Genomic DNA, 21060 nt, shown 5'->3' with positions numbered 1-21060 from the left:
TCTGGTGCTCTCAGCCCATCTAACTCCCCTGGAGTTACTTAAATGGCTCCCAGATGTTTGACCGCAACACTGCTCACACTAAGAAATTCACATCACCACCAGTGCCCGCCACTGTTCTTGTCACACTTATGTCCTGCGTGCTATGCACTTGGGAGCTAGCTGTCCTCACCATCTCACATACATCTTTTGCCATGAAACAATGTATGTTCATATGAATAATGTTAAATTCCTAACCTATTTTAGTCTAGTCTGTTAAAAAATTTTTTAATCCACTAATTTATATCACAACCATTAATGGATGTAATCCAGTTTGAAATTTTTCTCTAGCCTATGTCTAGCAAGAGATAAAATACTTACGAAGGAACTGAATTAGTAAGGAATCAATTATGTAGATACCAGCATTCTTTACTTTTTCTTTTATTTTAGAGAGAGAGAGAGAAAGCAAGCAGGGGAGACGGGCAGAGGAAGTGAGAGAGAGACTGTTAATCTTGGGGCTTAATCCCACGACTTGGGATCAGGACCTAAGCCAAAATCAAGAGTCAACTGACTGAGCCACCCAGGCACCCTCAGCATTATATGAAGTAGGTCCCCAGTGTCACCATTTTGATTGGTATATTTTCACTGGTGGGCAGTCTCCATACCACTGCATGCCAGAACACAGCTATTTACACTTTATGAAGTGCCTTCCCAGGAGTACACACACCACCTCACGTCATTTTCACAACAATGTGGCACTTTGAGTATTATCTCCATTTTGAAACAAAGCTAACAGGTTCAGAGAGGGTGTGACCTGCTCAAGGTCTCTGACATGAGTCAGGAAGGAAGACTTCTGACCCTAGGTTGTGTTTCTTTCTTTTCATAATTTGTGTTTCTTTGGCTGATTGCAAAAGCAACATGCATTCGTTGTTTGAAAATAATTGGAAGTGCGAAGAAGAAAGTAAAAATTACCTGTATGCTCTTTTTTAAAATTTTTTTTTCAATGTTTATTTATTTTTGGGACAGAGAGAGACAGAGCATGAACGGGGGAGGCGCAGAGAGAGAGGGAGACACAGAATCGGAAACAGGCTCCAGGCTCCGAGCCATCAGTCCAGAGCCTGACGCGGGGCTCGAACTCACGGAGTTCATACCTTCAAGAGCAACAGTACCTATTGCTTCCAGGACACTCGTAGTCCTAAGTCCCGGTACACAGTAGTAAAGTTAGGACTGGAACCCAGAGTTCCAGCTCCTGCTCGTGAACCTACAAATCAAATCCTGTCACCTTGATCTATGAAGGCCTTATTTATATTATTTTGTTTATGCTTAAAATTTTTTATATGACATGTTGCTTTTTGATATAAACTGACTTTTGGCTGGGGCCTCACAGTAATCTTTTTATTTTACATGCATATTTTATTTTTTTAATTTTTTTATATGTTTGTTTTTGAAAGAGAGAGAGAAACAGAGTGTGAGCAAGGGAGGGGCAGAGAGAGAGGGAGACACAGAATCCAAAACAGGCTCCAGGCTCTGAGCTGTCGGCACAGAGCCCAGATGCGGGGCTCGAACCCACGAACCATGAGATCATTACCTGAGCTGAAGTTGGACAGTTAACTGACTGAGCCACGCAGGCGCCCCTACATGTATATTTTATGCATATATTTTATATATATTTATAATATACATAAATGGGAGCTGACATAATCATTAAACCAATAAATTGTTAGGAATGTCTCTGAATAAGATTTACAACTTACTATGTATGTGTATTATACATCTATTACATATCATAGAAATATACATAATATATATTATATGTTAAATTGTAGTAAAAATAATAATAACAGTTACAAAGACAAAGACACAAAGTGAGTTATCTGGACATTGTGGCCAGTGTAATCCTTCTGAAACAATTACCTGTATAAAGAAATGTATTGGAGTGTCCTCCTACCACGATGTCCACGCCCTTCACTTTCTGAGCGATGAGTTTATCCATTTCAAAACCAGAGTGTCCCAGTGCAATAATTTTGTTCACATTTAGAGTTTTTAGTTTATCTACTTCAGGTTGCAATGCGGTGATTTCATCTTCAAATACTAAATTCCCTCCTAAGGAACAAGATAAGTAAAATGCACATTTATTAATAATTTTTATTATATTACTTATTACACATACTAACACATAGAGTCAAATCACCTTAATCTACCGAAGCTCTTAAATTACTGAAACCAAAACATATTTATAAGTTAAATATAAAATCCCTAAAATGCCAATAAAAATTCGCATCATAATCTTCAGTTACATTCACTTAATGTTGTATTAGTTTAAGGTTGTGAATGATACCATGTTGCTCTAATTCAATCTCAAGCTATGAGGAGGCTTCAGATCTGGAAGCCTATCTATTTTTTAAAAATCTGTTTTTGCCTGAGCACATCAGCATGTTGTGCTATGCATGTCAAGTCACTATGGTGTTGACACACCTTAAATGTATACAATGCTGTGTGTTGGTTATATCTCAATAAAACTGAGTGGGGGGTGGGTGGGGAGGAACCTAGAGTACCTCTAAGGCTTTGTTTGCAAGTTCAGGATAATCCATCTTCAAACTTAAAACTCTGCTGGCAACTAGTCCTTGAATGCCAAGCTTAACACACCAGTTGACAACTGTCTTGCTCATTTGGTAAGGTCGACACTAGAGCAGTACTGAGCTCTGCATTAGACAGGGTCTCAGCCACACATTGCTGGCACTCGGCTGTGGACATTCTTCTCTGGCCACTTACTCCCCCTTGTAGTAGTAAGGGGAGCTTGCGCCCATGGGACAGACTGGTGAGTGTGGGTGTGACTGTGCCGATCCACACCCTGAAAATCAGCAACTCACAGACGTGCCGTTGGACTCGTAGTGCTGTCACTGACGCACAGGTGACATTTAAACATCAGGAGTTGTAACAGCTCTGCCACCATTGTCTGCCATGAAAACATCAAGAATAATCTGCTTCTTGCTGATTACTCCAAGAAGTCCAGGGCTCCCTGGTCACTCCTCAGTGCCATGTCACTTTCTCTGTGAGTTCCCTGAGCCTCCCTTTAAATTGACAAGGTATGTCCTCCCCCATGCCTCACTTGCTGTTCCCCTACTGTTTAGCACGTAGCACCTTCTGACACACCAAATATCTTACTCATTTATTTGCCCACTAAACCTGTAAACTCCAGTAGGCAGGGATTTTTTTTTTTTTTTTTTTTTTTTTGTCTTGTCAGCAGCCCTGGTGCCTACACACAGGCACTCAGAGGAAAGAAAAAGAAAAGAAGAGAAAAGAAAAGAAAACAAAAGAAAAAAGAAAGAAGGAAGGAAGGCAGAGAAAGAAAGAAAGAAAGAGAAAGAAAGAAAAAGAAAGAGGAAGGAAGGAAGGCAGAGAAAGAAAGAAAGAAAGAAAGAAAGAAAGAAAGAAAGGAAGAGAAAGAAAAAAAGAAAGAAAGAAAGAAAGAAAAAAGGAAGGAAGGAAGGAAGGAAGGGAAGGAAAGAAAGAAAGAAAAGAAGGAAAGAAAGAAAGGGAAGGAAAGAAAGGAAAGGAAAGGAAAGAAAGAAAGAAAGAAAGAAAGAATAAATATTGAGACCTTCTGAGAACACTACCATTCTCTGCTTTAGTTTGGCTGTAACTAGTCTTTGGACAAAGTTCAGAGAAATGCCTCTGAGAACAAAGGAATGCATTCTTCTAATGTGTCAGGAGCCTCTTGGGATCAGTCATCACACATATACAAAAGCATGGGATATGTTTCAGGATATCTTGAAGGGGGTTGTAGGAATTCCATTACCTAGCTAAAATAAATTAAATGTGCTAGAAATACCAGTTATACCTGTGGGTACGTAGGCAGCAGGACTGGAGGGATGGGGTTGGATCAGGGGCCAGAAATCTGTAGGAAGAACCCATGCACTGGGCCTGTGGTCTTGGTAGAAAGAAAGTGTCCCTAGAAATACCGTTCTATCCCCCACACTCCCCATCCCAGTGCTGGGATCAGTTCTGACACAATTCAGCCTTTCTCTCCTGGGACCTGCGATGACAGCATCATCCCTTCAGATCCCCCTTCTGTTACAACCTAGTAAAGGGCTAATATGGGGTGCTATCAGAACCCCAGCAAAGGGGGACTTATTTCTGAAGCCCCTATGTCTTTCCACCAACAACCTCTCCTTTCTTACTGGCGACTATTCAAGAAGGGATAACCTTTTCTCCCCATCATGCCTGAACTCCTTGATCAGTCATTCAGGAGGCCCTACAATCCAGTCCTCACCCAGAATTTTGCTTTCCCTGATTGGAACCTGTGTTCCAAGGAACTGAACTACGTGCTCTTTTGTGACTGTGGCCCCCACACTTCCCTGCTCTCATGTGTTCATTCTAGCAACATTTATTGAGAACTTCCCACATGCTGGGTATGATACAAAACATGGAGCAGTGAATGAGACAGATAAGGTCCCTGCCCTCGTGAGGCTTGTGTCCTAGCATGTGACCTCACCGGTGGAATGCCCTTTGCCCCAGGATGCTTGTGTGCCCTCGAGGTGGCCAAGGAGGTTCTTCAAGTCTACAGGACCTCCAAGCTAGTCACTCACCCCCTGCTCCTAAAAGACGTTGCCCCACTCCCTGACTTCGTTCTTAGCTCTCTTATGGCATTTAATCACATTCTATTTTAAATGAACTCAAAAGCCAGCGGGTAGAATAGAAATTATAGAGACACATAATTAATTCAAATATTCAAGGCCACATCTTTATCCAAGGATCCTATGCTGGCCTCTCTACTAGGTTCTGGATGTTCACTGAGAAGAGACCCAGGCTCTGTCCTCAGCTGTTCAGGCCAGCACAGGAAGCTGACAGTAAGAAACAAGTGTAATAAGGGGGAGAGGTGTTTGCTGTGGGAGCTGGGGACCCAGAGCAGGAGCGTCCAACCTGACGGGAACCAGGGGCAAGGGCAGCAAACACCGGGCCATGTCACCCCAGGCCTACTGACATTGGCAATTGTTCTGTTAGCAGTCATGCAGCCTGGTTCACTCTGCAATCTGCATATGCTCCTCTTTGCAGAAAACCCCTGGAAGGCCCGAACCACAGCAACCCCCTCAAACTGGGGGGAGGTCGGATCACCAACCAGAGTGGGAGGCAGAATGAAGCAGAGGACTATCGTCAGCTGGGTGGGGTTCAGAGTAGCCTAAGACTGTCCAGGTCCCACTGGTGGGACCACACACTTCATAGAAGAGCACTTCTGAAACATGTTGAGAGCCGGTGACTCATCATGTCCACAACTCCCCCCGGGCTCCATAATGACCTCAAAAACAGCTATTTATTGACTGTGTGTCACACAGTATGCAAAGGCTTAGTCACCTGTGGGACAGATGCCTACCTGCCACCTGGAGTGCCTGATAATCCCCACCTCCCCTACCAGCAGAGAGGAGAGAAGGCCTGTGCCTGCCCTGTCTCCAGGCTGGCTGTACAACCTTTCCCTCAGAGCAGAGCCATGCTGCTCAGGGCCAAGCAGGGCTGACCTTGTTGCTGTTTCCAATGGCTTAGACCTATTGTCACAACAACAATAAATATATCATTTTTTAATTGTTAAATGATAGTAAGCCCTTTATCAGTTAATTCTTAATGAAAACCCTTATTTCTGGATAATACCAGCTCCTAGTTTTCCTTCTCCTCTTTCTCTCTCTTTTTCTTTCTTTTTCTCCCTTCCTTCCTTCATTCCTTTCTTTTTTTTTACACTATGTTCACCACAAGGTAGCTACCACCTGTCACCACACAATGCTACTATAATACCACTAACTTCCCTATGCTGTATCTTTTATTTCTGTTAGTTTCCCCTTTTTTTCTCCAAATATGGGAAGAAAATTGGTTTGCATAATTTAGAAAAAATATCATTTTTGTTCTTACTGCCAAAGTGTTTTGGTGAAAGTGTTCCTGTAAAAGTGGCTCAAAAATGTTTCTTTTTTTTATAAAATAACCATTTTTTAAAGTTTATTCATCTTGAGAGAAAGAGAGAGAATACATGAACAGGGTGGGGAGAGAAAGACAGAGAGAGGGAGAGACAGAGAATTCCAAGCAGGGTCCACTGTCAGCACAGAGCCTGATGCAGGGCTTGAACTCATGAACCATGAGACCATGACCTCAGTGAAATCAAGAGTTGGACGCTTAACTGACCAAGCCACCCAGGTACCCCCAAAATGTTTCTTGAATGATTTTAGGGTTATATGTGTATGTATGTACACATACAGATATATATACTATATGAAATAGAGCATATATAAAAAATATTTATATTAGGATATGTATACCATGAGACCTTTCAAGGATATGTATTTCTCAAAAAGCTGGATACAACAAAGTCATTAAAAATAACAAAAAGGGAACAAGGAGAGTTAACTAGACATAATAATCATACTAGAAAAGGAAAGGTAAGGTAAATTGAGGTAACGCCCTAGCTTTGGGCTCTCTGGCTCTGCAGGCAATAGGGCAGTGAATTATACAGCTTTTATTCTCCAGTAAGTAACTCTGTAATGTTTAGTACTGGATGTAAATGGCTTTCTTGTCCAATTTTGAATGCACTGAATTAAACAAAGATACTGTGTATGTCAACAAAGAAGTTCAGTGAACAAAACAGCAATGTCCATAAGAAGTAATTTAGAACAATGTGGAAGTCACCAGACTGGTTTTATCAATGTTAACCTAAGTACGCCATTTGCCCAACACAGCACGCTGTTCCTACTCTTGCCTACAGCCCATACAAATAATGCCAAGCTCTGATTTAATACATCTATTTGCAAGCAACAAGTGCTATAAAAGTAGAAAATACCTGGATTTGAGAGATAAGGGGTTTCTTTTGAAGTATATCCAACAATTCCCACAACTTCATCCCCAACAGGAAGAATTTTATATGGCAAATAAAGTCCTGATATTTGAGATGCTAGTGGCCCCTTGGCTTTAATATTTGCACTCAGAATTGGAAATCTGGCCTCTTTGAGGAGTGGATCAATCAGTCCTTCTACGCCATTATCAAATTCATGATTTCCCAGTGCCTAGTAGAAAGGGAAAAGAGAACAAGAATTAGGTACTCTGGAATTTCTGCAAAAACAAAAATATACTGTAAAGAATACTACATTAGCCCAGTGGCTCCCAAACTTGATAGGGTTCTAGGAGGCTGATGGCATGACCTCTGTCGTCCTCACAACAGGAGATTTTACTCAGTGACCCTGGCGCTGGGCCCATGGACACACAGATCATCAGGTTCATTTGAGAACTGCTTCCCACATCCCACAGCACCTACTGAAGGTGGCATCAGTGCATGTAAGAGTCACTTGCAACGCTGTCCCTGCTGTCCTCAGATGTGGGGCAAGTTGGAGTCTGCCATTTCCTAAGCTCTGCCCAGGCTTTACAGGTGGGTTTCTCTCATAAACCCACATTTCAACCCCCCAATGCAATTGTTTCAACATCCCATCTGCTGGGAGAACCATTAAAGTCAACAGGACTTTAGCAAAAGGCGACTGGAAATGTATTGTTGGTAGAGATGCCAGTGACCTCTCCTCCTCTGGTGTCCACATCGTCTCGGTCATTTTTCCTTTATGTTCCCACAACTATGTCTTCCCAAGGGCTGTGTGGTCCTCTAATTCTTTGGGGAAAATGAAGATCCTCCAAGGTAACAGGAGATGGCATTCTCTACATTTTGCAGGGGGGCACGGGTTTCCTCCTTCGGGCAGCTCTGGGCCGTCGTGGGTTTCATTCCCAGCAGCTTCGTGTCCCAGGAAGATCAAGACGGTGAAATGTTCACCGACCTTCAGGGCATTGTTAACCCACTCGGAACGCAGGACTTGGTGGGGAGCTGGCATGGTTTACAGGCAGCCTCACCTCCCACCTTCTTTGCTGTCTCCCATTCCTCACTGCTCTGGGAGTGGCTACTGGGTGCAAAACAACCTCTTTGACATCTGGCAGCTTCCCCCAGAGTAATACTGACAAAACACGCATGCCAGCCACCTCCTCTGAAAAACCCTCCGCCCCTTTCTCCCTTGGCCCTAGCATAAGCCCATGTCCCCCAGGCACCTACCTTCCTGTGCTGGCTGCAAGGCTGTTTTGCTAACTTAGTACTTAAACTAGTGAGTCTCAAACTCTCCCACGGCACACCTGATTTTGCTTCACTTTGCCGTTCATCTGGGAATAGACCTGAAAGTGCTGACTGGTGACCTCTCAACCCAGATTAGGGCCCTCCTGCATTCTCTTACAGGCCCCACTCCTTTCCTTCCTAGAACATTGCATACTCCAATGGCATGTTCAGCATGTTCGTGGAGTCCTCGCCAGACTATGTGCTCCCTGAGCCACCATGTCCTGCTGTCCTCACCCTGCTCGGCGCTGCAGCCCTTCTCCACCCACACAGGTGCCCCTCTGAACATCTGTGGCTCAAAGAATTGTGTGTTTATGTCCTCACACATATGTTTATACAGAGCAATACAATGTCTTCACATTCCCACACACCTGTCTCCCTAATGAAAGTCAGAATTTCTGAATTTCCCTCCTCCCCCACCTCCTCCCCCACCTCTGAGTATCCATCTTTACTTCTTCCTCTTAACTAATGATTTCTCTCTTAAAGGCTGACCTAAGTCTTAAAGGACCTCCCAGCCTTGGGTAATCATCTTTTTATCATCTCTTTGTTACTTATTATTATTTTTAATGTTTGTTTATTTTTGAGAGAGAGACAGAGTGCGAGCAGGGGAGGGGCAGAGAGAGGGACACACAGAATCTGAAGTAGGCTCCAGACTCTGAGCTGTCAGCACAGAGTCGATGCGGTGCCCAAACCCACGAACCACCATGAGATCATGACCTGAGCCGAAGTCAGATGCTTAACCAACTGAGCCACCCAGGTGCCCCCTTTTTATCTTCTCTTTAGAACACCATGATTTCTTCCTGTGGTGAAATCAGTCTCTCTTATGAGATTACAATTAACTATCTTGCTTAATTGTAAAGTCTTAAAAAGTGAATATTTCTATCATTCTTCATGGAGGATTATCCAATGTGTCAGTCACCTTGCAGTTTACCAACAGCAATATATTGGTACCATTTGGCAATGTTTGTGGTTGTCTCCTCGCATGGTTGTCAACCTTGCGTGGTTGTCTCCCACTTTAACGGGTGGTGGGTGTCAGAAATAAAGTCTTGAAGACAAGACCGGGTCTCAGAGAACCTTATGGCTCAAAGAGCTCAGGAATGTTGAGTTTTATCACAAGAGCAGCGAAGAGTCCCTGTAGGACCTTAAAGTCGAGATTGACAAGATAAGCTTTGCATTTTAGAAGGATTATTCTGGCAGCACTATGTTGAATGGTTTAGAGAAGGGAATGGCACCAGCAAAAAGCCAGTGTAGGAGCTGATGCAGTGATCCAGGAGGGAACAGTGAGGACTGCATGCAGGGGAATGGATGGAACCAAAACATTGAGGCAAAGGTGGGATACTGGTTGTGGTGGGGTGGGGGGGGGGCGGTGGTTGGTGAGGAAGAGCGAGTGGGGGGCATTCAGCTGCCCAGGGATTTCTGGCTTTATTGACAGGATGGTGATGGCAGCTTGGGCCAACATGAGGATTTCTGGGGGAAGGGGCTTTGAACACAGTAAATGTCGGTTCTTGTGAGTCCTTGGAGGGAAGTGGCCATGTGGCAGTTGGACATAGAGGATAGCACTACCACGCGAGGTTAGCACTACCAATCATGAGCTTGACCTGAGCACACTTCTAAATCACAGCTTCCTCTGGAAGGGCAGCGAATGAACAAAGCAAAGGTTGTAATGAAAATGAGTCAGCATTTACCAAGCACTTGCCACACGCCAGCATCATGCAAAGTGACTTTGTTAAGAAAGACTGATTTTGTGCTGTGAGATTGGTATTATTACTATTATCATTTTACAGATGAGGAAAACTGAGATCTAGAGACATAATGAATTGTTCAAGGTCACGCAATTAGTGAGTGGTAGAGCTGGGATCAGAACCACTTATGTTTGACTGCAACCTTCTTAACCACTATGCTTATATATAAAGAGCTGTGCATAAGGCCTGGTATATATAGGGATTACTCAAGATAAAATCCTAAGTACCTGCAGTTTTCCATGCTTGGACTTATCTTTGTCCCTTTGTATATAACAGATAAATGATGATTGGTAGATCTAAATATAGGTAGGTAGATGAATAGAAACGATAGAATACAATAGGATAGAATAGAAATTTCTTTTTTATACCATCCCTTTACTACTTTATTCAATCAATGGCTTTAGCTCCTGAAGTGTGATGATCCTTCTAGAAGCGATACTTCCCGTGGACCCTTCATTGAGCTCCCTCTCTGAGTTAGGTGCACATTCTCTGCTCTACTGCTCACCTCTGTGCAGCACCTGCACCTGCCTTCTGAACCCCTCTAGTGCCTAGCACAGACTGTGGAGAAGAGCAGGGAGGCACCGCTGAATGAATACATGAATGAGCAGAAGAATCTCTAACAAATTTCTTTCTTCTATATACAGCTAACTTTTCCTACAAAAATGTATTCCTTTGCAGAAAACTGCCTTTGTAAATACTTACTTTCCTATAAACTCGTATTTTCATTTCCCCACCATGACTTTCTCCGACCCATTTCTCCTCCATTGCATTCACTACAAGTTCATCATTCATAAGCTCTTCAGAAGGAATATCATACCACTTGCTTGAGAACACCACGCTCCCTGCAGGCAAACAGCAGGTGCTCAAGAAATGTGTTAAATAAATTGATTTTTTAAAGTTTTAATTTTAACTCCAGTTAGCTAACACACAATGTTATAGTACAATACAGATGTACCATACAGAAAAAAATTCTTATTCATTTCTATAATTTTTATTAACATGAAAATACCTTAGGAAGAGTCTGCCCAAGAGCACTCAGAGCAATGAAAGACATCCATGTCCCTTTACATCTTACAGAGCATTTGTAACACACACATAAGAGAATTTATGCAAATTCATACTGCAGTATTGTTCCACTTTTCTGGGTCCTATCTAAATATTCCCACCCCTCTCCTTAAGTGCGCTTGTCATTTTTTTTTTTGCTGTTCTGCCCACAGCTTCCCCCATGACTTTAACAACAGATCCTGATCTGAGCTAAACTGTTACCGGCTATTATTGCTATAATCCTCACATCAGGCAAGTGTTTTTTCTGACCCAAATCATATTTTTTAAAGTGTTTTAATGTTTGTTTATTTTTGAGAGACAGAGACAGACAGCAGGAGTGGGGGTGGGGGGTGGTACAGAGGATCTGAAGTGGGCTCTGCAGTGACAGCAGAGAGCCTGATGTGGGGCTCAAACTCATGAACCATGAGATCATGACCTAAGGCGAAGTCGGATGCTCAACCGACTAAGCCACCCAGGTGCCCTGACCTAAATCATATTCTTATGCTTTCTCCTTCTCTCGTTTATTTTTGCTTTCCAAACATTGCATTTCTAATATTGGGTTCCTTTGTCTACAAGCCCTATTCATTCACTGATTCTAGATCTGACAATCTTGTATATTTTTACCATAAACATTAAATTTCACCAAATGCACTTTTCTGTAACTTAAGAGAGCTGAACCTAACAAAATGACCTCCACCATTGAAATCAGAGAAATTTAATGTGTGCACCTGGTTTAGCCCTGGCTCCCCACCCTCACTGCTTTCTTCATGCAGAAGAGGCCTAAAACACTATTTAAAAAGACAAAAAAGAAAAAAAAAACTGTTACTCTTCCATGAAAAAAACTTTCCTCACTTTCCATCTAGCCCAGCCCAGCATGTTCAACCACCTGAACACCTTTTGAAATGCTGCTGCCATTTAAAGCTAAAAACAAATGAAAATGTAAGGACAGGAAGAGATCTGATTCAAAATCCTCTTATTAAATTAACTCTGAGGAACAGAGTCTGATTCATTTAACATCTTCTTTAGGGGTATGTTAATATTTACATTTGACGTGGATAGTTTGTCAAAGTCTAGTGGCTTTGGAGAAATTCTGTTGACTAAAGATAAAGCCCAGAGAGATTTTCAGGTCATATGAAGCAGTACTGGAAGAATGAAGATATTCTAAGACTTCTGACTCCAAGTTTCTCCCTGGATTATTAAAAATACCCTGCAGTGAGGACCGAGGGAAAGCTTGTGTCTACACTTCGGTTATCATTCTCATGAATTCTGAATACAGGCCCAAATCTACCTTCCCTTTGTGGGTAAACAATTTCCTTATTTTCAGGTGATTATGAGGTGACTACATCTCTTATCATTTTATTTCCAAATGCACTGTGTGCTAAACAGAATTTAAGCTAACATTCAATTACTGTCTCTTGGATACACTGCAAACAAATGCATATCATAATACCATTCTCCCCTTCTCCCCTACCTCTTCCTCTGTCCATGAAAGATGCCAACTAGTTAACTTAATTGACCTTTCCCACTCGGTTTGGACTGAGCCTCAGAATCCTTCTTACCTTAGCCCTACAGGGAGTTACTGTCAATCAACTACAGCTGGCACTGGAGATGAAATTGTTTTTCATGCTCCCCCTAATGATTATGTGCAGAATTGATTTATTGACTTCTAACAACAATAAAATATATCCTCAGTGAGTAACAAACGTTAGAGGCAATGCTTTCAAAGAAAGAAGGAAGAATCCTTTCTGACTTTTATTTCCCATGTTTGTTCCATGTATATTGTGGCTGGAATCTGCTACTGAATTCAGCGTTGATGCTCTGCTGCCTGACCACACTGTCCTCTATGCCAACTTTCATGTTTTTTCTTTCCTAAGGCTTTTCTTAGGAAGTGCTGCTATTTATTCATTGCCTCCTTTCACCCGTAAACAAATGTGCCCATTGGTACTGAGGCACTGGTATGAGTAAGTGGATGAACAGAAGAAATAATGACACTCCTCAGGGTGAAAGTAAGAGAAAGAAAGCCCTTGGTGTAGGAGTGTGTCAGCCTGAGCCTTGATGCCAGGATTTCTTCAGCGTCTGCAGGAGACACAGAAGTCAGTGGCCATCCAACAGATTTCTATGAAGGTCTTTCATTATTCTGGAATATTTTACTTTTATGGAGAATCTGCCCTTTTCTTAAAAAATATAATTTATTGTCAAGTTGGCTAGTGTGTTCTTGGCTTTGGGAGTAGATTCCCATGATTCATCACTTACATACAACACCCAGTGCTCATCCCAACAAGTGCTCTCCTCAATGCCCATCACCCAGTTTCCCCTCTTCCCCACCCTCCCCCATCAACCCTCAGTTTGCTCTCTGTATTTAAGAGTCTCTTGTAGTTTCCCTCCCTCCCTCTCTGTTTGAAACTTTTTTCCCCTTCCCTTCCCTTCCCTTCCCCCATGGTCTTCTTTTAAGTTTCTCAAGATCCACATATGAGCGAAAACATATATCTTTCTCTGACTTATTTCACCTAGCATAATACCCTCTAGTTCCATCCACATTGTTGCAAATGGCAAGATTTCATTCTTTCTCATTGCCAAGCAGTATTCCATAGTATATATAAACCACATCTTTATCCGTTCATCAGTTGATGGACATTTAGACTCTTTCCATAATTTGGCTATTGTTGATACACTGCTATAAACTTTGGGGTACAAGTGCCCCTATGCATCAGCACTCCTGTACCCCTTGGGTAAATTCCTAGCAGTGCTATTGCTGGGTCATAGGGTAGATCTATTTTTAATTTTTTGAGGAACCTCCATTCTGTTTTCCAGAGTGGCTGCACCAGTTTGCATTCCCACCAACAGTGCAAGAGGGTTTCCGTTTCTCCACATCCTTGCCAACATCTGTTGTTTCCTGAGTTGTTCATTTTAGCCACTCTGACCAGTGTGAGGTGGTATCTTAATGTGGTTTTGATTTGTATTTCCCTGATGATGAGTGATATTGAGCCTGTGATGAGTGATGAGCATGTGACTGTGGGCCATCTGGACATATTCTCTGGAAAAGTGTCTATTCATGTCTTCTGCCCTTTTCTTCACTGGATTATTTGTTTTTCAGGTGTAGAGTTTGGTAAGTTCTTTACAGATTTTGGATACTAACCCTTTGTCTGATAGATCACTTGCAAATATCCTTTCCCATTCTGTCCGTTGCCTTTTAGTTTTGATTGTTTCCTTTGCAGTGCAGAAGATTTTTATCTTGATGAGGTCCCAATAGTTCATTTTTGCTTTTGTTTCCCCTGCCTTTGGAGACATGTTGAGTAAGAAGTTGCTGCGGCCGAGGTCAGAGAGGTTGTTGCCTGTTTTTTCCTCTAGGATTTTGATGGTTTCCTGTCTCACATTCAGGTCTTTCATCCATTTTGAGTTTATTTTTGTGTGTGGTGTAAGAGAGTGGTCTAATTTCGTTCTTCTGCATGTTGCTGTCCAGTCTCCCAGCACCATTTGGTAAAGAGACTTTTTTCCACTGGATACTCTTTCCTGCTTCATCAAAGATTAGTTGGCTATATATTTGTGGGTCCAATTCTGGGTTCTCTATTCTGTTACATTTGTCTATGTACCAATACCATACTGTCTTGATAGAAATTTTCCCTTTCTGATCTGTCCATTTACAGTTGATTGATCAAAGCGATAAACAATATGCATTATTAAACAATATGCATTGACTCCCATACTTCATTTAAAATGTCCCTAACACAGGGGTAATATTTGGTAAATATTTACTGAATAAATGAACAAGTAAATAAATAACTGGTAGGAGAGGAGGAAAGTGACAGAGAAGTAATTTCCAAGGCTGGACTTGTTGCTCGTTGCCACCAGCAGCCTCCTCCATGTAACCTAGAATTCTGTACTAGCATCATCATGTCTTGTGTGTGCTGCAATGAGAAACTGCAGTCTCTCTGACCTCTAGTACCAAACTGGCAAAGAGCTCTGTTTTGAAAGCCTCTGATGAATGGTCACAGCAGGCACAGAGTGGTAATTTTAGCAGGAAACTTGGCCATAGAAGGCAAGGAGGGTGCAAATGCCTGGTTGTTGAGAAAGCCTCACAGGCCAGGAACCTGTTAGGCGTCACCTCACACAAAGCCTGCATTCTCAACTGGGCAGCATGTCCCAAAATCAAGCTGTGAAGAGGCCACAGCGGCCCAGTTCTGACGAGCTCCTGGTGTAGCATCCTTGGTCAGACTCTACCTGAAGCAGAGTTTTTATTCCAAGTGCCACAAGAAAATACAGATTTTTTCCAAGATTTGAAATGACTCCTCCTCCTCTCCATTTCAGGCTTGCCTGGCTTGAAGCTAGGCAAGGTGGGCAACAGACACTGAAAACGTGCCCACTGGGACAGGGCCAGTGGCCCAGAGGCCTGTTCCCCTTTCCTGTTTCTTATTTCAGGGGACATTGTATGGAACTGTCTGGCAGTAGTCTGGTGGTTACTGTCCTTTCTCCTTCACCCTCCCCATGCTTCCCCACTCCTGCCTGTCTGCTGGCCATTGAGGAGTCCCCTCCAGGTGGATGGCCTGCAGAGAAGGACATTTCTTGCCATTAAGGCTATAAGACACCTGTGAAGATGCACATGGTCCCAGGGTTAGGAGAGAGCCTTTACAACTCCTAAGAACACCCAGAGAAGCAGAGAGATGTCTGGGCAGCCCTCCCCTTGTCCCCCTGGCTTCCCACTCACGGGCAACCAGCCAGGAAGGACTGTTGCTTCTGCTCCTACACCATCCTCTCTCAGGTGGTCTTCTCTACCACATTCCCACTGCCCCCTCTGCCTCCTCACTTCTCACCCACACCTTTCTGGAGTCTTCAAGTCAGCCTCCTGGCCACCAGGCTCACAAACCTCCTGCCACGGCAGGCCATCAGAATGCATTTCTGAAAATGCGCGTACAACTGCTTCTAGCCCCTGCTTTGAGTCCCTCCAAGGTCACTCCAAGGCCTCCTACCTCCCACTGAAATCCTGATCTCCCTGAGCTGGTTCATTTCTTCTGCCAAACTTCAGATGCGCTCAGTTCCAGGAACACTAAACCACCCACACTCAATGAGATGCCTTAGATGCTGCTCAAGTGTGATCTCCTTGTGAAGACTTCCGTGGCACCTCCACTGTAGATACCACACTCTGACATACCTTGCATGCACAGCTCTGAGAATACATGACCTTGCTGTGGCTGTCTGCTCACACATCTTTCTCCCACAGACAAGAGTGGCATTGACTATCCCTGCATCCTTGGTGACACCGGATGAATGCCTGGCACCAGTGCCCAGCAGATGTTTACTGAATGAATGATAAAACCACCCACTCCACCTGTCCATTTAAATGGGCTCCACCTTACTCTCTGATTTGGTACGTGAGCCATTAAAACTTTTCAGAGCAAGGCAGGATTTTATTTTTTACAACTTGGTTAATACTTATTACACAATATTTTGTGAAATGAGAGAAATCAAGTTGCTTGGAAGCTTAGCCAACTGCATTACCATTCCTGGCTGACCCTCTCAGGGCAATTGGCCTGGTTCCCTTGTTTTCATTCTGTGTGTGTGTGTGTGTGTGTGTGTGTGTGTGTGTGTGTGTGCGTGCGCGTGTGTTTTAGTTTGTTTTTACTTATTTTTGGGAGAGAGATAGAGAGCGAGCAGGTGAGGGGTAGAGAGAGGGCAGAATCTCTGCACACTGTCAGCGCAGAGCCCAATATGGGGCTCTAACTCACAAACCGTAAGATCATGACCTGAGCTGGTCACTCATCCGACTGAGCCACCCAAGCGCCCCTCATTTTCTATTTTAAATTTAGATTTCCACTAATATCTTACTGGCCTTTGTGAATGAAGATTTTTTTTTTTTTAAGTTGGTTGAACTGTTCTGTGTCTTATGTATGTACATGAGAACATTATTTAGATTTCATGATGGCAGTTAGGGAGAAAATGGAACTTTTTAGAGTCTCTTTCTATTGGAAATCTGCTGAGGATACCCAACTATCAAAGGATGCCTATGTCTGAATTAGTAAGGGGATATTTCAGAGCCTCAGCTTTGTTCACAGAGGACTATAAAAATTACTAATGATTTGACATAAGGGAAATTTCAAGAAAGTTTTTTTTAAACACAAAAAATAGGACAAAAAGAAATGTTAATAGTTAAGATCTTCATGCTACGTAGTCCAGCCCTATTCACATATTAACTTATTTAATTCTTATGTTATTAGGTAGGTGCTATTATTTGCCCTTTTCCTAGATGGGGAAATGGAGGCACAGGGCTCTCACAACTAGCAAGTGACAGAGCTGAGGTCTGAACAAAGGTAGCGAGGCTTAAGCATCCAGGGCCTTAACCATTCTGTCAAACTGCCACTAATGTAAATACCTGGAAGGGATGGGTATCATTCAACTGGCTTCTTACAGGGTTCTAGAGTGTCAAGCAACAAGGCCCCAGGAAGTCCTTGTCCTCAGGAAGCTGAGAAGACAGACAGGGAGAGGGCAAGACATGAGCGCATGCATCCACGCATCCATCTGTGCATACATAAGACATGTGGGAACCACAGACAGGGGTGTTTGTGAAACAGCCCAGCAAAGACATGGGCACAGGCTGCCCGCTCAGGACCAAAGGTGCTCAGAGTGGGAGCTTTACCTCTCGAGCACCAGTTAGGGGAAGCTCACAGGCAAGTGGCTGCAACTGTACACACAAGTGAGGCAATGAAAACATGAGGGCTGAGGTAGTCAAATCTTCTAAGTGAAGACAAGAGGCTTAAACATGATGTTAGAAGAAAAAGGAAGGAAATAATTGATTTAAGGGCAGCGCGGTATGCATGACACAGAAGAAAATTAATTGTTTTAATCCACAGAAATCAACTGTAATAAAGTCAAAAAGCCATTTGTCAGAAATCCACAACATCTGTATTCAGCTAATCATTGACACACTAGCTCATCTCATTAAGGACTGGAGGCAGCAGCACACCCTCTCATCTAAGGATTGAGGGGAGAGCCTGACCTATTACACAATGGGGCTCAGTTGCCGATCACTCAGGGAAACTCAACAAGGACTTTAAGAGGAGAGGACTACAAATTCGGTTTGGTTTAGTTGATACATTTCTGGAGTTGTGGACCATTTCCGGTGTTGGGTTGTGCTCTCCCTGGCCCCTTAGCCATGGGCCGGGTCATGGTGGTCCTGGCAGGTGAATGTGGCCTCTGACTAAATGACAGAAAAGATCCTGGGGCACGGCCCAGCTTACGTGCACTTCAATGTTTGTTGACCGAATGAATGAACAGGTACTGAACAGACAGCATTTCCCACTTCCCACATCAGATGGAAAAATTTACGAACTCTCTATGTGCAAAATACATATATCAGCATTACATTTAGAATTATCTATTCGACTGATGGACTTCCATGCAGGTTTAACTATATCTCTGAGGGGCTAGAGGGCTCTAGCTAATGTGTGGATTATATATGGAATCGATTATTCAAGTGAGGGAAAAGAGGTGTCAGAGAATTTTCAAATTCTAGTTATGTGGTTGAAGAAAAGACACTGAAGGAGTTCACACAGTATTCAGATGTATCTGTAACTGAAGAGCAGAAAGCTTCCAGCTCACTGTGTGATTTGTTTCTTTTTGTTTGTTTTCCAATTTTCAGTTGGGTAAACACAGAGGCCAGAACAAGGACAAGATGAGCAAAGAAACTGCCTTTGCTTCCTCCCTCTGTGTTTGAGGCCGGTCCCACCCCGCCCAGCTCTGGTGTAGAACTCACTCTGGAAGAGAGGAAGTAGAAAGGCCATGACCACAGCCACAGGATGGAGTGGGGGCCACTGACATCACTGAGGCTTGGGGATCAACAACCACCCAGACTCTCAAAACTTCTGAGGTCTGAGCTCTATGAATAGCTACTAACTTACTTTGCCTTAAACAACAACAACAACAAAACCATTGTCATCAGTATACCTCTTTCAAACTTTCCAAATTAGCATTGTTAATTTGTCTTTCCTGGACATGGGTTTGCTATAGAAGATAAAATAATTCTGAAAGTTTCTTTGATGTGAGAGACTTTGTAAGCACCTGAATATAAGGTGACTTCCCCCTTGCTTAGGGATTAGTTTTCTGTGGAGAAGAGGAAACATGGCAATCATCCATTTGGGCATCTGTGACACATAAATTAAGGCTTGACGTTGTGTCTTCTGCAGACCAGATTTTGGTTCCTGAACTCCCATGCTCAGGTGTTAGAATTTCAGTCATTTTTGCTTTGCTTTGCTTATGCCCCACCTTCATAGGTCTTGCTCAGCCTATGTGGTCAACAAGGGCTCAAAAGGGCACTGCCCCTCTATCCACTGAATAGCAGGTTTCTCCCTAGCAGGTCTGATCCGCTGTCCTTGGCACTTAGCAGAGAGCCTGGTGCACGCAGTTCTTAGTGAGTATTTGTGGAGTGAATGAATAAATGAGCCTCAAAGACAACAGGCTTGAAACTGGGCTCATCACCCTACCGTTCCTTAGGCCATCACCTTCTATTACATATAGAGTAATGTTCCATCCAAATCCTGTGAACCTCTATCTGGAAACAGTTGCCAACTCAAGGTACGTGGGAGAAGACCCAATCCATCTCTCCACAAGGAAATAGCTGTCGTAACAGCAACTGTGACAGAGACCTAAGAGAGGTGTCACTCAAACTGAGACTTGTATGTAAAATTAAGTTCTGGGACAAACCAAGTTACACTAGCAGATTTGAAGCAAGACGGAGGTCTGGGCAGGGCCTGAGCTGCTGAGGAGTGACATGTAACAGACCACCCCCTCCAGTCCCCCATCCTACAGATGAGGAATCCGGTGGCCAAACTCACATAGCTAATGAGTGGGAAGAGACAAGCAGTAAAACCTGGGTGTGGTGATGTCTCGTCCAAATCTCTTTCCATGGCCCCTGTCTGCCACAGGCCACAGGGTCCAGTCCTGTCCAATCACCTCAGGAGAAGCCTTTAGACTGCAATTCTGTGCGGTAAATAGCAGGCTTCAGCTGTCAGGGGGTAAGGTTCAGTAGAAGAGTCCGTGCTCCCGTGTGGTAGTGTCAAACTGCTGACTCCCAGTGCCCCTGGCCTGAACCCTCTTAGTCATCTTTTGATTACACCCTCTCCTGAGTCACCCCTGCCAACAGAAGGTGAGCACCGCCAGCACTTCCTAACACCTTACCGAGAGCCGACGTCATGCTAAGCGCCTCCCGTGTGCCACCATGTCCTTTCAACCCCACAACAACCCATGTGGTGAAGACTATCATCACACCCATCTTAAGCATGTGGAAATGGAGGCTTCAAGAGATGAAATAACCTGCTGTCAGTCCACAGAGAGGGGACTTGATCCCAGGCGGTCACCCCAGAGTTTACTCTCTTGGCCCCATGCCATCCTGCCTGCCTGCTGAAGCCTTCCCATGGACTCAGCCTTTCTCCCCCCATCACAGTTCAGTGACCACTTCACCCTAGACTGCTGCCCAGCCTCTTCTCCATCCTCTTCCTGGGAGGGGGGGGGGGGTCTTCTCTCTCCCATCCATTTCTGCTCATCTTCTAAAACTGTGACTTCCCTATGCCACTGACAGTTTTTTTCCCTCACATCAACCAATTCTCCAGTTCTCTGGGGTTACAGACTGGGTGCCCAACAATTCGGTTCAAGTCTGCCACTATCTACCTGGAATGAGCACCAGACCTCACCAGTACAAGGGCTCAGTGCTACAGGACGGCCCTCACTTCAGGTGCCAGCTGCCAGTCCTGGGCACCTCTACTTCTGACCAACCAGCTATAAACTAGGGATTTGACGGACCTCCTCCACAGGTTGGATAAAACTCAAAGAAGTCAGGGAAGTGCTTTAGTTACTATTACTGGTATATTATAAAGGATACAACTGAGGGACAGCCAAGCAGACAACATGCATAGGGCAAGGCATGCAGGGGGCCAGGGGGTGTGTAGAGCTTCCATGCCCTCTCTGGGCACACCTCCCTCCCAGTACCTCAGTGTGTTCACCAAACTAGAAGCTCTCTGAACCCCAGCATTTAGGGGGGTTTGTCACATAGGCATGATTGATTAAATTATTGGCCATTGCTGATTAACTCAACCTCTCACCCGTCTCCCCTCCCAGGAGGTTGAGGGGAGACTGAAAGTTCCAATTCTCTATTCATGCCTTGGATTTTCTGACTGCCAGTCCTTTTTCTGAAGCTAT

At 43.8% G+C, this 21060-nt stretch overlaps 1 protein-coding gene across 2 annotated transcripts in view; it reads right to left on the bottom strand.

The window, feature by feature from the left end:
• The window catches only part of NT5E (5'-nucleotidase ecto), a 48914-nt gene that overhangs the window by 21913 nt on the left and 5941 nt on the right, over window positions 1–21060 (bottom strand). For both annotated transcript variants that reach the window (XM_049653976.1, XM_049653975.1), the window contains exons 2-3: window positions 6794–7016; window positions 1891–2079 (exon numbers count right to left, since the gene is read on the bottom strand). In XM_049653976.1, the coding sequence (XP_049509933.1) occupies window positions 1891–2079; window positions 6794–7016 (412 nt within the window). The remainder of the gene's footprint in view (window positions 1–1890; window positions 2080–6793; window positions 7017–21060) is intronic.

Source organism: Panthera uncia (assembly GCF_023721935.1).
Source record: "Panthera uncia isolate 11264 chromosome B2 unlocalized genomic scaffold, Puncia_PCG_1.0 HiC_scaffold_24, whole genome shotgun sequence".
NCBI classification, from domain to species: Eukaryota; Metazoa; Chordata; class Mammalia; order Carnivora; family Felidae; genus Panthera; species Panthera uncia.
This window is presented reverse-complemented; position numbering and strand designations above follow the sequence as displayed.